Source organism: Tachysurus vachellii, chromosome 12, assembly GCF_030014155.1.
Source record: "Tachysurus vachellii isolate PV-2020 chromosome 12, HZAU_Pvac_v1, whole genome shotgun sequence".
NCBI lineage: Eukaryota > Metazoa > Chordata > Actinopteri > Siluriformes > Bagridae > Tachysurus > Tachysurus vachellii.
Genome location: NC_083471.1, coordinates 24,767,962 through 24,784,181, shown reverse-complemented (window position 1 = coordinate 24,784,181; position 16,220 = coordinate 24,767,962). Strand labels below are relative to the sequence as shown.

Sequence of the window (16,220 nt, the reverse complement as noted above, 5' to 3'; positions counted from 1 at the left end):
GGCTTAGAAATGTTTTACTAGAATTGCAATTAACCTCAAAGAGTTACAAACTGCTCCTTTAATAGGAATGTAAAGGTGAAAGCAAGCACCGTGACATTCCTTACAGCAACAACAAGGTCCGAATAAGCCACAAATGATTCAAAAGTCTAGTGTCAAGGCAAGAAATTTGCTTTTCTTCTAAAGCAAAGCACACTGGTATACCAGGCTTTAGAAATAATTCAGCTGTAATTGATAGAAGCTTTTATTTATTTTATCACATAAACATTACAGCACAGTGAAATTCTATCCCAACTTTGGAGGTTGTCAGAGCGCAGCGTCAGTCATGATACAGCGTTCTTGGAGCAGAGAGGGTTAAGGGCCTTGCTCAAGGGCCCAAAAGTGGCAGCTTGGCAGTGCTGGGGCCTGAAAACCCCGATCAACAACCCAGAGCCTTAAATCACTTGAGCCACCACCTGCCCCCTAAATTAACATCTAATCACGAGGTATAAGGATTGTTTAAGTCAAACAAACCTTGCCTGAAGTTTACTCAGCCTGGAATCATGTAAAAACAATCATTTTACACTTTTGCATTGAAATGTTTTTTCATTCTTTGCACAACTACTGTATTGATGGCTTGAAACCAACAGGTAAAAAAAAAAAAAAAAGTTTGTCAACCACTTGATGCTGAAACAATGGCTTAAACATGATTAAACGACACACAAAAAAAACCACACAAACACGTCCATCCACGTGTGTTCGTATACGGACTCAAAATGTCACCAACTAAAACAAAACATTCAGCTGGAAGATCAAGACGCATCCTGTGAAATCGCTTCACCCAATTTAATTTAATCTCCTAAACTACAAATGATGAATAATCTAATTTATCCCACAGCTTCAATGTTTTCCTGCACCCAAACTGTCACAGTCATCGGACACAACGCAAAGAACAGAATTACTGGACATGGTTTCCGTAATGCGCTAATCATCTTTACGTTCGATAGCAGGGTTGAGATGACGGACTTTTTGTCTCGGTGAAAAACAAGCTGATCCAGTTAAGTCAGGTCCACTTGTAAGTAAAAAAAAAAAATCTAAATATATTCCAGAGATGAAATTCAATGCACTGGAGAAAAAAGAGCACAGAAGCAAAATACTGTCATGAAAGTGTGTCAATGTAAATGAAAGCTCAGGGTCAAATATGGTCTCTGAGTAACTAGTGTATTAGTTACTTGACCTGTTTATAGCTAACGTTTCTGCACAGATTAAACTTTTTATCAGATACGTCACTGTAGGTGATCTCACACCCTGATAGCTGCAAAGCGTAAGAGGCGTAGGTAAAGAATCGGTTCCCTTTCAAACAGAAACGGAAATATAATATTGTGTCTACACTTGTGCTGATCTCACTAGGATTCCCTTTTTAAACCAAATTTAGACAAATTCACTTGGAAGACCGATCTTAAAGTGTCTATAAAATTAGACTCAAAATCTAAAAACAAAAAAAAAAGACTTAAAACCGTGACCCCTGATGACCCAGTGATGCCGACCCTGAACCAAATCCTTAACACTTCCACAAGTTCCCTTTACTTTAAGGTTCTGTGTGACGTTAACAAATTCTAAACCTCAGCAAGAAGTTTAACTTTAGGCAACGTCAAATATCCAAACGAATCACCTTCTGAACTCTTGATTTTGATTGTTCAGTTGATTGTATTTTCATCTGTAATTCAAATCGCAGGTTATCGTTTCTATAGCAACAGCTCAATCGCAAGGACACCATGTTTTCACTCAACGATTTTTAAAATGCATAATTGTGGCGTTTCCTGTCAGTTAGCATGATTTATGATGTAATAACACTCAGGTTTGCGGTTAATTAAACGTTATCCGACTTTAAGGAATCATAACGTAAAGTGTCACTGTATTATATTACAGGAATGCAGACACACTCCGGTGTATCACATAATACATACAGCAGATTTGAAATAAATATGAAACAACATGTCAGGATGAGAACTGCTTCATACAAAAGACACACCACCAAAACACAAAATCAAAAGAAAAAAAAACACTATACAAGTAAAACCACAAAAACAAATTTTAGATCTTAAATAGAAACAAAAAAAGCAAACGTAAAATAAAGGCTCTTATTTGGTCGACTAGACATGATTTTGTGATTCTCTGAGAAATAATACAATAAGAAATAAACATAGCCACACAATAGTGCCTGCACTTTTAACTAAACCACAATGATGATGGTGATGTTTGATACTCTGGAATGATGTTTGAGGGGAAAAATGGCAGCCCACACAAGCTAAGCTAAGCTAAGCTAAGTGATAATTTAGCTTGTTTGCATTGCTAGTATGAGAATGTGACCAGTTGATGTGTTCAGGAGAATTCTTCAGGGGATATATTTTTTAAAAACCTCACTACTTTAAAAAACTGTATTTAACAAACACCTCTTGTTGTTTTCCCATAACTTTGAAACCTCGGAGAAAATGTTCAAATCCCTGTCGTTTCAGTTTTTTTGTGCTTTCACTGGAAATAGCCAGCTAACATGTGCGAGGCTGACAGAGTTTTTTTAGTTTTAACTCTAGCTAGTCAGGGAAAGTTAACTAATGACAGGATTTCAAGTCATATTCATTAATGTTTATCTGCTAGCTAGCTAACATAAGCTAACAGGACGTGATTTTAAATCGCAGCGCTACCTTCACGTAAAACTTTTACTAGTCCAAGTTTAACTTCTGTCAGAAATCCTTTCATGAGTTAACAACGTTCATTTGGTAAATCTAGCTGGCTAGTGAGCAGGCTAACCTGACAGGATTTATATAATTACACTAGCTAGAAGGAGAATAGTAATTAATGACAGATTTTAAGTCATATTCAGGATCTGTTAGCCAACTAGCATGGACTAACCTGACAGAATTTTTAATCATAACACTGGCTACATAGAGAACTGAATGATAAGACAAGATTTCTGACAGGAGTTAAACCTCTATTTGTAAAAGTTTATTTGGTAAAGCTAGCTAGTGAGCAGGTTAACGTGAGCTGACCAGACAGGATTTAAAATCATAACAATATAGCTAGACAGGAAACATCAACTACTGACAGAATTTCAGAGAAGATTTTAAGTATTTAAAGAGGATTTTAAACTTTACTTAGAAGCTTCCTCCTGACAGGAGTTATGCTTATATGTAATTTGTTCTTTTGTTAATGCAAGTGGCTAATGAGAAGATTATCATGTGCTTACCTACATTTTATCAATAACAATAGCAACTTGCTAAAACAGCTAAGTTGACAGGACGTCTGGTAGTATTTCTTGAAGTTATATTCAAGAATGTTTACACATTATTTAGCGGGAAAATTTTGCTTAATCATAAAAGGTTATTCGCTAAAACTAGTCAGATAGTAAGCATCTTAACATAATCTATCCTGAGAAGATTTAAGTCTTATTCATAAAAGATCGCTTTCTTGCTAGCTGTCTAGCGTCAGCGGATGACAGCGACGAATTTAGTCCACAAATGATTATCAGCTAATGCTAGCTAATTGAATAACACGAGTGAATCTGACAGGATATCCAAGATAATTTAGTCATAACTCTAGCTAGCAGGCTAAAATGAACTAGTGTCAGGATTTGAAGTTATAACTCTAGCTAGCAGGCTAACAAGAAATAGCGAAGATCATATTTATTTGGAATTCTTCAGTGCTAGTGAGAAAGGTTTTTTGAAAAAAATACATCTTAAAGGCCATATAGAAGCCAACATGAACACTGTAGAAACCAGTTTAACTGCGAGGTTCTCTTTCGAATTGTCTGAGGGCATCTCTGACTTGTCAGGGGAACACAACAAGGGGTTAGATTAAAGAGTATAAATACACAACCTTTAATTATCTGGTGCAAAACATGATGTTTTATATCAGTGTTTTTATCAGGAGCTGTGGATGAAACCGTTACCTTACGATAGAGAGCTAGTCTACAAACATCAAACCATCAGCAAACTTCAAATACTTTTCAAATGAAGCATTGAACCAAAACATCAAGCTTTAAACATGACTGACTAAACATGGAGCTGAAGCAGATCGAGTGAAGGCTATTAGATGATCAAAGTGTTCTCCTCAAACTGGTCCATTATGGTGAAAGAGAACAGACAATAACTAAAGAAGAAAAAGCAATATAGAGAAAAACAAAAAGAGAAAAATCACAAATGCATATTGTACGTCAGTTAAAATTGTAATTTTGCATCTGGGTTGGCTCAAAGAGAGTTTGTTTTTCCTTCTTAAGCCTATCAGCAGCTCCTCAGAGTTCCTTCAACATTGCACAGTTAACCTCAGGCTCAGAGCTCAAATCCGAGTCCTGCACTCACTTCTCATTGGGTAGAACCTGAATCTGAGGGAGGGGTTTAAAGGTTAAAGGTGAAGTCGGTTCTATCGTTTTCGGGGCTATCCGAGCTGTATCTGTCCTGAGTAAATAGTCAGGAGGAGCATGATGGCAAAACCGGTGAGCAGGCCGGCGTTCTGGATGGCGAAGGTCACGAGGTGTGCCCTTCCTCCAGCTTCCTCTTCCTCACGACTCACTTCGTTCATCTCGGGAAACTGACAGAACACAACGACGAGGCATCATTAAAAGCTTGCGGGCATATGCCGGTTAAATGTACTGAAACAGCAAAGCTAATGTAGCTAACAAATAAAGAAAGCCTATGGCCTCCAGTTTAGCGTTGGCTCATTCAGGCTTTGTCGAGGGTCAAACAAACTTGTTTTTATTGATTTGTGATATAGAAAAAGATCAGAGGTGTGGGGCGTGGCCTAAAGTTAACAGATGAATTTTACCTTTGATGCGTAATATTATTATACAAATTTTTGTACAAGTTATATACACAAGTTCATAGCGTATTTATAGTTATTTTCTGAGCTTAACTGGTCAATATAAAATTTATTTCCTTGTTAGCAACATCAGCCTTGTGGCTAATATTCAATTCAGGACTAAAGCAGCAATCGTCTTGGTGGATCTTCCAAAAAATAAATAAATAAATGAATAAATTTACACTACAATGTTTCAGTGACTAAAAATAACTATATTTTTATATAGTAATTTGTAGAATGTAACGTTCAAACATTTTCTTGCTTGACCTAAATGACTGAAATTAGCTGTGATCACTTATAATCATTTCTAATTTTATAAAACGACCAATAAGAACAGTCGTAGTACATTTGGCTTCACTTGTCAGCAAAATCAGTTTATTGCGTTTAGACTGTCGTAGCATCTTCTGTTTTATTTAGACGCAGAAAGTAATCCACACTCACCATGTCAGCCAGGGCGATGTAGAGGAACATTCCTCCGGCCAGAGCGAAGATCCAGTTCGGCGAGAACTGGTTTCCTGCCAGAATCCCAAATCCCATTCCCAAATAACAGCAGCAGGCTGACAGGAAGTTAAAGAACAGAGCCTGCTGGATGCTCATCCCGGCGTTCAGCAGGATCACAAAGTCACCTGAGCATCAGGGAGTGAGAGAGAGAGAGAAAGAGAGAGAGAGAGAGAGAGACACTGTTGAAGTCCAGATAAAGGAGAAAAAATAATGACACTCATGTAGCTTGTAGTTTGTGTCCTATAAAGCTTGTTTTATTTACGTTATGTTTGCTAGCATAACTTCGTTAGCATTGACGATTGAAAGTCTACAAAAGGCGTTAGAGCGTTTTCGTATTTAGCTCTGGAATAGTCTTCCGGGCTCAGACACACCTTCCCAGGTTAAATGTAGATTAAAAACATCTCTCTTTAGTCAGGCGTACACATAATACATCCCATAATATTGTTCTCTAATACGTGCACATTACTATCTAGTGCTTGCTAATATTATGAACAGTAGCTATGCTAATTCCTCTTCACTGCTTCTCTCCTTCTACCATCCCGAGACATCGAGAAATTGTCTAGCGTGTAAACATAATCATCACGGTCATGAAGGGGTAGAATGAGGGAAGGCGCGAGTGCGTGTGTGTGTGTGTGTGTGTGTGTGTGTGTGTGTGTGTGTGTGTCTCACCCAGTTCATGAGGAAACTCCTCACACAGGATGGCCACTGATGTGCTGATGCCCTGGAAAACTGAAGCAGTGAACGATGCTCCGATGGCCAAACCGTCTATAAAGTTATGGAGTCCGTCACTGAGAGTGATCATCCACGCCAGGGTGCCAATGTCAGAATACGCTCGACCCTTCAACCAATAACATCCCCCCTGAGTGTCCTGCAGAGAGAGAAAGACAAAGAAAGAAAGAAAGAAAGAAAGAGAAAAAGAAAGACAGAAAGATAGAGCGAGAGAGAGAGAGACAGACAAACCGACAGACAGACCGAGAAAAGTGAGAGCCAGGCAAACAGACAGATGTAGAGAAAGACAGAGTGAATAGAGCAAGAGAAAGAGAGAGACAAACAAACAAAAGAAAGAGACAGACAGGCATACAGACAGTTGGGAAGAAAGATGACGAGAGAGAGAGAGAGACATAAAGAAAGAAAGAAAGAAAGAAAGAAAGAAAGAAAGAAAGACAGAGAAAGACAGAGAGAGAGAGAGAGAGAGAGAGAGAGAGAGAGAGAGAAAGAAAAACCGACAGACAGACCGAGAAAAGTGAGATCCAGGCAAACAGACAGATGTAGAGAAAGACAGAGTGAATAGAGCAAGAGAAAGAGAGAGAGACAAACAAACAAAAGAAAGAGACAGACAGGCATACAGACAGTCGGGCAGAAAGACGACGAGAGAGAGAGAGAGAGAGAGAGAGAGAGGAGTGCATTCAATTACTAATACTATGACACGCCATATCAATAGCACCGTGTGTACCAGTGTTTAAATGTCTGCAGTATTTTTTAAGGTCATTAACTGTGTCATGAAAAGCCAAAGCATAATGTGAACAAACTAACTAGGTTGCATTAATGCAAACATGAATCTGTCTTAAAAGCAATTATTTTTAATATATTAATTAGTAATAATTGTAATAAAGTGGTGAATAAAACACAAAGCATTAAGAGAGGACAGACACCCGATTCAGTTCCGGTGTCCTGACCTGTGCCGTTTGTCCGGCGCTCAGCATTTTGTCGTCCTCTCTGATCTCTCCGTCCACCTGAGGCAAGGACATGGCTCCTCCTGCCTCTCCGTTCTGCAGCTTCTCCATCACTCCGTCCTCCATATCACCGTTTCCCACAGGAAAATGACTGTGTCCGTGTCCTTCCTGAAAGAAAGACAAACAAAGAAAGAAAGTCAGACAGAAAGAGAGAAAAAGAGAGACAGAAAGAAATAAAGAAAGAAAATGTGGCTTGACTGGAATGACTACTGGCTCCTGCAAAATATCAGTGTAGTTGTTCCTATTGACCACAAGAGGGAGTTGTTCCTATTGACCGCAACACAATGACCCAAATACATTATTTAACAAAACTCCTTCTAGTATCAATATGACACCTGTACAGCCAAGGCTCGAGGTTGGGTTTTTTATTTGTGCCACCACCATAATCATCATCATCATCATCATCATCATTAGTGCTGTAGTGTACCATTAATAGCCAACACCATTAGGTGTCCTCCTGTTATAGGTATAAATAAAATACTTCCTATCAGCCGTCATCATCACTGTAAGCCACACTCTTATTATCCTTAATCCATACGTGATGTTTGTAATTTCATATATAGTAACATTCACTAATGTACTGTACATGATGTTAAGGTCTGTACGTTCACATAGACATTTCTGTAAATGACTGTACCATCATGTCTGAACATCTATAAATAATGTAGGTGATACTGGAATGTAATGTAACATATAGATGTAACATATAGATGTAACATAGATGTTATGTCTGTAGATAAGGAAGTACAGAGTGTTTACAGTAAAGATGTGACATATGGAGTAGTGTTAATGTGTGCAAAACCAATGCTTGTACTTCCATATGTCATGTAGTTCGAGGTGTGTCTGTACTTCCATATGTCATGTAGTTTGATGTGTAATGTCTGTACTTCCATATGTAATGTAGTTCAATGTGTGTCTGTACTTCCATATGTCATGTAGTTCGATGTGTAATGTCTGTACTTCCATATGTCATGTAGTTTGATGTGTAATGTCTGTACTTCCATATGTCATGTAGTTCGATGTGTAATGTCTGTACTTCCATATGCAATGTCTGTAGTTCGATGTGTAATGTCTGTACTTCCATATGTCATGTAGTTCGATGTGTAATGTCTGTACTTCCATATGCAATGTCTGTAGTTCGATGTGTAATGTCTGTACTTCCATATGTCATGTAGTTCGATGTGTAATGTCTGTACTTCCATATGTCATGTAGTTCGATGTGTAATGTCTGTACTTCCATATGCAATGTCTGTAGTTCGATGTGTAATGTCTGTACTTCCATATGTCATGTAGTTCGATGTGTAATGTCTGTACTTCCATATGTCATGTAGTTCGATGTGTAATGTCTGTACTTCCATATGCAATGTCTGTAGTTCGATGTGTAATGTCTGTACTTCCATGTGTCATGTAGTTTGATGTGTAATGTCTGTACTTCCATATGTAATGTCTGTAGTTCGATGTGTAATGTCTGTACTTCCATGTGTCATGTAGTTCGATGTGTAATGTCTGTACTTCCATGTGTCATGTAGTTTGATGTGTAATGTCTGTACTTCCATATGTAATGTCTGTAGTTCGATGTGTAATGTCTGTACTTCCATGTGTCATGTAGTTCGATGTGTAATGTCTGTACTTCCATATGTAATGTAGTTTGATGTGTAATGTCTGTACTTCCATATGTCATGTAGTTCGATGCGTAATGTCTGTACTTCCATATGTAATGTAGTTCAATGTGTAATGTCTGAACTTCCATATGTCATGTAGTTTGATGTGTAATGTCTGTACTTCCATATGTCATGTAGTTTGATGTGTAATGTCTGTACTTCCATATGTCATGTACTTCCATATGTAATGTCTGTACAATGTGTAATGTCTGTACTTCCATATGTCATGTAGTTCGATGTGTAATGTCTGTACTTCCATATGTAATGTAGTTCAATGTGTAATGTGGAAAAGAAATTCCAACTATTTTGCACTCAGTGCTTCTAAATGAACCTGTATTGAAACAAATGTCATTCTGACATGCCCAAATGACCTTTGTTCATGATGTAGGCAACAGCTCCAGGAGCGTCACCCAAAAAAAAAAAAAAAAAAAAAAGGTGTGTGAGTTGCATGCAGGCGTAACCTGACAAACAATTTGTACATTATCGGAAAATCATAAATAAATACCAGACTAACTGGTGGGAATTTTGGATTACGGTTTGTTTAATAAGTACAGACCAAAATAGGATATGCAAATGAAACTTAAATTAAAGAAACCTAACGAACTATAACTTTACTCTGGCTCTGAGCAAACATTCCCGAGCCAGTAGAATAGTATGACTTTTATTTGTTCTGCACTCTCCTGTTAGACAGGTTACGTGGCGGAGAGAGAACACACCCACAGTCTGAAACGGCTAACGAGGTGTGAGACAAAACTGAAACAGGGATTAAAATCAGTGATGAATAATCAGTTTAAAAATGGATTTTTGTTTAGTACAATAAATAAATAAATAAATAAATCCAACTATCACCACCATCCTATACCTTATTTGCATTTTCTAAACAATTGACGATCTTTTTAGCTTTTTTAATTGTACAAGAATATATATATTTTTACATGAAGAAAAAAATAATAATAATACATATATACACCCAAATACAATTATTACCAGTACTAACAAAATTTCTAAGAATATAACTATGGCATTTTTGTTACTATTATATGTATAAATTTATAAATAAGTAATTACGTATATATTCTTGTTAAAAATAATAATAATAATAATAATTTTTTTTTAAAATTTTCACTAATTATTCACCCAATCAAAAAAACATTAATATTATAAAGCGAGAATGACCAGGAGGGTTTGAGATCAAATCTCAAGTCTCTCACTCACCCTGCGTTTAGGTTTGAGGATCATCTTGAGGACTTTCTCCGTAAAGAAGAACAGATAGAAGCCTCCGAAGACGACGGCTGATTTGGACACGTAATACGACTCCATGGGGTCAAAACCAAAAGCCTGTACAGAAAGAAAGAGTCAGTTTACTTCTGAAAATAAGAAACATTTGTTAGCTAGATTTTTGTAGTTTATTCTAGATAAGGCATGTCAGACTCCAGGGCTGTGTCTCAAATCAGGTCTCATGCTATGTGATTATACTAAACACATTTATCTGTAGCACCTGATGTGTGTAGGTTAGTGATCGAGACTCTGATCGCCATATAAACCCAAACGGCTCAGTCAGAAACGAGGAATATTTTCCACAACACCGCTGCGGTGTCTCTGATGGCACCGCACACACTTTTTTAAAAAAAAAAACAACGTTTGTTTTTTCGTTTTGTTCCTCAGAGAGAAGCTTTTTAAGGTTTATATTAAGAACCCTGAATCTACAGGGTTTCACTTTCAGAAGAATCCTTTACGACTAAACTCAACGATCTAAAAGAATCCTTTACTCGTTATTGGTTCTATCACATTATCAAGGTTCCAAGCACATTCATATACTGTAAGAAGGCTGGAACGATTAACTATACAAAAAGATCCTATATTCTATATTTTATCCAACTGTATATCCTGGTTATGTAGAACAGGATACAAGCACTGAGAACAAACACTAAAGCTTCCCTTCTACAGGAATAAACCATAGTGGTCTACACGAGCCTCTAGATCTAAGGAGAAGCTTTCAGAAAGCGATACGGTTTCAGTTAAGTAAGATTTCTGGGATTAGAGTTTTTGTCATGAGGTACAGAGTGAGACACAGAAATGGAGTCTGATACACTGAACAAAAACAAAATGTCCAACCTCCGTTCCAAATCTAAACTGAGAAAAGTCTGCTAATTTAGTTTTACGCTGGAGCTTCGAGGTTAATCTAGCTAACGGTAGAAGTGTACGGCTACCAGTTTAACACTGCGCTGTTGCAAACTGCCTGTCAGCTTGGTAGAGCTGTCGAACTCTACTGAGATCTTATAACTGCCAACGGGATCCCAGTCCAGGCTGGAGTCGGTGCTCAAATCTTAAGGCTTTGGGTTGAGGATCGGCCACGTTTGTTAATTTGAGAACGCTGTTTACTTGTTTACAATTTCTTTCCGCTCACAGCAGCTGGTCAGAATTCCTTAAAGAGTGCCCAGGACCTGTCGGAACTCCTTCAAGAGTGTCCAGGAGCTCTCACGTGTCCTTCAGAGGTGTCCAGGATTGGACAGTGCTACTTCAAGAGCTTACAGGATTTGTCGGCTTTAATACAAGGATTAATACAAGGAGTCCAGGATTGCTCATAACTCCTTCTGAAGCTTCTGAGATTGGTCAGTTTTCAAGCCTTCAAGCATGTCCAGGATTGGTGAGAATTCCTTCAGAAGCATCCAGGATTGGGAAAACATTCTTGTAGACACCTATAGTTAAGCCTCATAAACAGATGTGTTTATATGGCTGGAGTCTCAGTCCTCCACGCTGAGATCTTTAAGCTAGATTAGTTTTTTCCAGTGTACAAAGTTCATCACTGCTGCTGGATGAAACCATCCATTTGATCTGATTTCAAGGCAGATGTGTGAGGAGAAACATGCAGCTGGTACGATGCTAAACTGGTAGCTATAAGCTCCCATTAACAGGTAGCTACATTAGCCTCAGAGCTCCAGTGTAAAGCTTTGATTTATTGAATAGTTGACTGCATTTGGATTAATGTGTACGTTTAAAACGTTTAAAATTGTTTTCTTTTTTCTTCTTCTATAATTTGTAAACCTACAGTTCTGTGGAGAGTCAACAATAATACGAGAGTTACAGTATATTAGTGTGTCTATTATTATTAGCGTATACAGATATTTTCTAGACCTAAGAGTAAGAGCTTAGAGGTTAAAGGTTAAAAAACAATTTTATAATCTGCCTGGATTGTATTTATTTAGAATTTTGTTTATATTTTTAAAAAAAAAGGATTATAGTAGAACAAAATTAGTAACAGCAGAAATTAAAGTCTCCGTTAGTCCGTTCTACAGCGATCGTATAAAATAAAAACGACAAATTTAAAACATACTAAACTACGATACAAAACGTTATCTATATTAAAAACACCAAACGAGGGATGTTACACGAACGGTTCGACCAAACATGCTAACGCAGCTAACTGAGCACAGAAGCTGGTAGCTTCATTGTTAGCATGTTAGCTACATTAACATTTTTGTCCTTTAAATAAAAACAAATCTGAGATCCAGCTCGTTCCTTAGAAATTCTATCTTCACCAGGCTTTCCCCACGCCGATCAGTGGTTCGAACCGAATAAAGGCTGATTAGGACATGCAAATATACACAGAGCAGATCCTCTGAAAATTGAGAATTTCTTCATTTTTAATTGGAATTTTTTGATTTGTGAGGATAAATTAATTTGATTTAAAATCAGATGCAGAAATCACGTTTACAAATAATTTAATAATTATATATATATAATTTATCGTAAGGCACAGCTGCATTCTCCTATTTAAAGGTTTTAGATGTTCTTTGGCTCTGGAGAGAACTAGGAGGGAAAATCCTGGAAATATCAGAAACTCTACACTGCGTTATACGTAGCCCGAACTTTCCCAGGCCACCGTGTTAATAAGTTTATTACTAAAATAAACAACAAACTTTTAAAGACAAATAGTGTTTACACTAAACACTGAATTTAGTTAGTTTTTTTTCCCAAGAAGGAAGAGAAAAAAAACTTAATGCGTCAAGCTGGGTTTTTTTTTTTGTTTGTTTTTTTACATAGAAACCGTAAAGCGCCGATTTTTCTGTCCAGTTACTGAGTGGTTGCTATAGAAACGACAACGTACTAAAATAGGAGCGTGAATATAAATCTCTATTACTGCAAAACTGATCGATGTCTTCCGACCAATCAGAATAAACGGCATGGTATAAAGTCACGAGCCGTGTATTTATTTTTTTTAAATCTAAATTTGAACTTGAGTTCGAGTTCGAGTAAAAATGTCCGTCTTAACCTTACGTTAATTGCGTTCATTTTCTATTCGAAAAGAAGAAAAACGGGACGTACGTTATTTCCTGTTCATATTAAAATCACTCACACGCGCGTTTTACACTTAGTGTTAAGACCCGGAGGTTGAAACGGAGTCGTACTCCTTTAATAGATCCGATGGAAGTGAACTCTACCTCAGGGATGAGCTGAAAGAGCGCGTTGGAATAAAGCGTGCCGATGGCCAGAGCTATGAAGTAGAGCAGCAGCCGTTTGTAAAAGGTTTTCCTCATGAACGGCACCACGCTGGCACCGAGCAGCGAACACAGCGAGATGACCGTAACACACACGAACCCGTAACCCCACACTGAACCCACGAAGGTCGGAGGGGCACAAACCCAGAGAGAGAGAGAGAGAGAGAGAGAGAGAGAGAGAGAGAGAGAGAGACTCATTAGTGTGGTTACAGATTTTCAGTGCATTTTTTTGAGACCTTTGAGGGAAAAGAGATAAAAATGTTTTGTTAGATTTAAATTAAAAATCCCAGACACCAGAGTCATCAGATCTCGCATGATCAGATCTCACATGTTCAGTGTCGTCTGTCATCCGAAGAAAATCGGCCGTATTTTCCAGATTCGTTTTTCCAAAACATTTCCCTCAATAAATCTATATTAATTTGTAAGGAAAATCGCCCCCCCCCAACCCCAACCCCCCAACAAGAGTTTCCCACAGCGATCTGGAAGATACGGCACTGTGCTTGATTTCACAGGAAGTCATTAGAAGTGTTGAAGAAAACCTTAAAGAGAGAATTGGTTCATTGTAATGTTAAAAAAACAAACAAACAAACAAAACAAAACAAAGAAACATACACAACAAAAAGACCTTAGTTTTCATGCACCAGTAAATAAATACAACCTGCTTCCTGCTCACTCTTTTAGTCATCCCTTGGGCTACAGTCAGCCCAACAATGTACCTTTCCTCAGGCTACACACACACACACACACACACACACACACACACAACTGCATGATCACACACACAACTTCCTTCCCATCCTCTCTTCCACTTAACACATTCACTCGACCATCAGAGTACACATAACACCACCTCAGGCTAGGCTGAACCCTGCCATTTTAAATGACACACACACACACACACACACACATTTCCTCAGTCAGTCTCACTGAGACACGCAGCACTTCATTACCTCTGTTAATGAAAGGATTCGAACCAAATCATCCCTGAATGAATGAAGTCTGTTTTCAAGAATGTGAGCTCTATATTATTACTGGCCTTTTTATTCAGGCTCAAAATACTACCTTAGGCACGTGCCTTTATTTTCTTTGAACAAATCTCGACTAAAAACGATGGAAAACGACGTCCCATTTAACCATCGAGAACTAGATCTGCTCCGTTTATAAAAAAAAAAAAAAAAAAAAAAAAAGTGTTGTGACCCTGCTGCTAAATAATGCTCTATTTAACAAATAAGGATTGATCCTGCTGCTAAAAAATGCTCCGTTTGACACACAGGAATTAAAACAGCTGCTTTAAAGATTTAAGAAAGTGACCCTGAAAATAAAGTCCGCAGGAGACAAACATTATTGGTTCAGGAAGAGAAAGAGACGAGAGAGAGAGAAAGAAAGAGAGAGAGAGGGAGGGAGAGAGAGAGAGAGAGAGAAAGAAAGAGAGAGAGAGGGAGAGAGAGAGAGAGAGAGAGAGAGAGAGAGAGAGAGAGAAAATTGAAGAGGGGATGAGAAATAAAACAAGAAATAGTACAAGAAAAATGAAAGACGTTAAAAGAAGTTAAAAAGATTGAAAATAAAAAAAGAATGGATAAAATCAGCAAAATAAATAAATAAATAAATAAAACAAAATAAAATTTAAATTAAAAATAAAATTAAAAAAAAACAAACAAACAAACAAAAAAAAAAAAAGCAAAAATTAAGAAAGAACAAATAAATAAATAAATTGATCGATTATTAATTTTGACGCAGGTTCATACAAAACATTTCGCTGAATCAATGAAAACATTTTAATGATATCATCAGATTCCGGTCCTTTCCGATTCCGTTGATTTCCGATTCCAGTGATTTCAGTACATTTCTGTACAGTTCAGATTCCAATCACATCTGATCCATGTGATAAACAGATTTCCAGTCTCAGTGATCGGAGGAAATAAATTAAAATAAAAAAAATTTAATGTTTACTAGTTTTTCTCGTGTGATTCGACGGCGGTGGCGGGTGGAGCCCAGCATTACATTATTTTGTGTATGTGTGTGTGTGTGTGTGTGTGTGTGTGGGCGAGAGCGTGTATACTGGACCTCCGGCAGCAGCTGGAACACGGCAGTGGAGAAGAGCGTCCCGATGGACAGAGCGATGAAAAAGACGAGGACTCTGCGCATGAATCGTGTCCTCATCAGTGGCACCACAAACACACCGGTCAGAGCAAACACACTCACTATAGTCACACTGAGCACAGCGAAACCCCACACTGCATACCCACACACACACAAACACACACACACTTTAGACATGAGTCACAGTAAAAATAAATAAATAAATAAATCAGCAACACAAACACACAGTGTCTGGTTTGACTATCTGTGATATTTAGCTTCAGTTAAGTAAATATATTAAAAAATAATGGAAGATGCCCCAGAAAGGGCAGAAGACCACAGCTGGGCAGAAGCACTAAGGGGAAAGAGGCTCCTGCAAAGGCAGATACTCCTGGTTTAGAAGAAGCTCAAGTTTCCCTGTGTTAGGAAAAAGGTCCCAACATGGGCAGAATCCCCAGGTTAGGAAAAAAAGCCCCCAGATGGGCAGAAGCCCCTAGATAGGCACAGAGGGTCAGGAGCAAACAAATGGGCAGGATTTCCAGGTTAGGAAGAAACTCAAAGATGGGCAGAATCCCCCAAATGGGCAGAAGCCCCAGGTGAATTAAAGCCCCCAGATGGGCAGAAACCCTGAGATGTACTGAAGCCCCCGAAATGGGCAGAGGCTCCATATTGGAGTATTCAGGTGAGTAAAAAGCCCTCAGAAGGGCAGGATCACATCACATCATTGTGCCTCATCTGGTCTCTACACTTCCTTCTCTCTATTGTTCAGGATTCACTTTACAAACCACACATTGCCCTACATCCTGATGCCTCTTCACACATCTCTCTTCCTCCCTCAGTCCTCTTTTGTCCTTCTCTGGGTAGAGACGCTGCCTCGAGGCGTGGCGAAGCGAGGCGAGATCTCGGCACTGAAAATCGTC

General features: G+C 38.2%; 1 protein-coding gene across 4 annotated transcripts in view; it reads right to left on the bottom strand.

The window, feature by feature from the left end:
- Window positions 1-225: 225 nt before the first annotated feature.
- slc39a14 (solute carrier family 39 member 14) overlaps window positions 226-16,220 on the bottom strand; it is a 28,365-nt gene continuing 12,370 nt past the window's right edge. For 3 of the 4 annotated variants that reach the window (XM_060882943.1, XM_060882944.1, XM_060882945.1), the window contains 6 exons: window positions 13,165-13,334; window positions 9,938-10,060; window positions 7,005-7,169; window positions 5,998-6,196; window positions 5,269-5,453; window positions 226-4,560 (listed from right to left, as the gene is read on the bottom strand). In XM_060882943.1, coding sequence (XP_060738926.1) covers window positions 4,408-4,560; window positions 5,269-5,453; window positions 5,998-6,196; window positions 7,005-7,169; window positions 9,938-10,060; window positions 13,165-13,334 — 995 coding nt within the window. In that variant the 3' untranslated portion in view covers window positions 226-4,407. Of the gene's footprint in view, window positions 4,561-5,268; window positions 5,454-5,997; window positions 6,197-7,004; window positions 7,170-9,937; window positions 10,061-13,164; window positions 13,335-15,285; window positions 15,456-16,220 lie in introns of all 4 variants that reach the window. The other variant, XM_060882946.1, reaches the window with a different exon arrangement.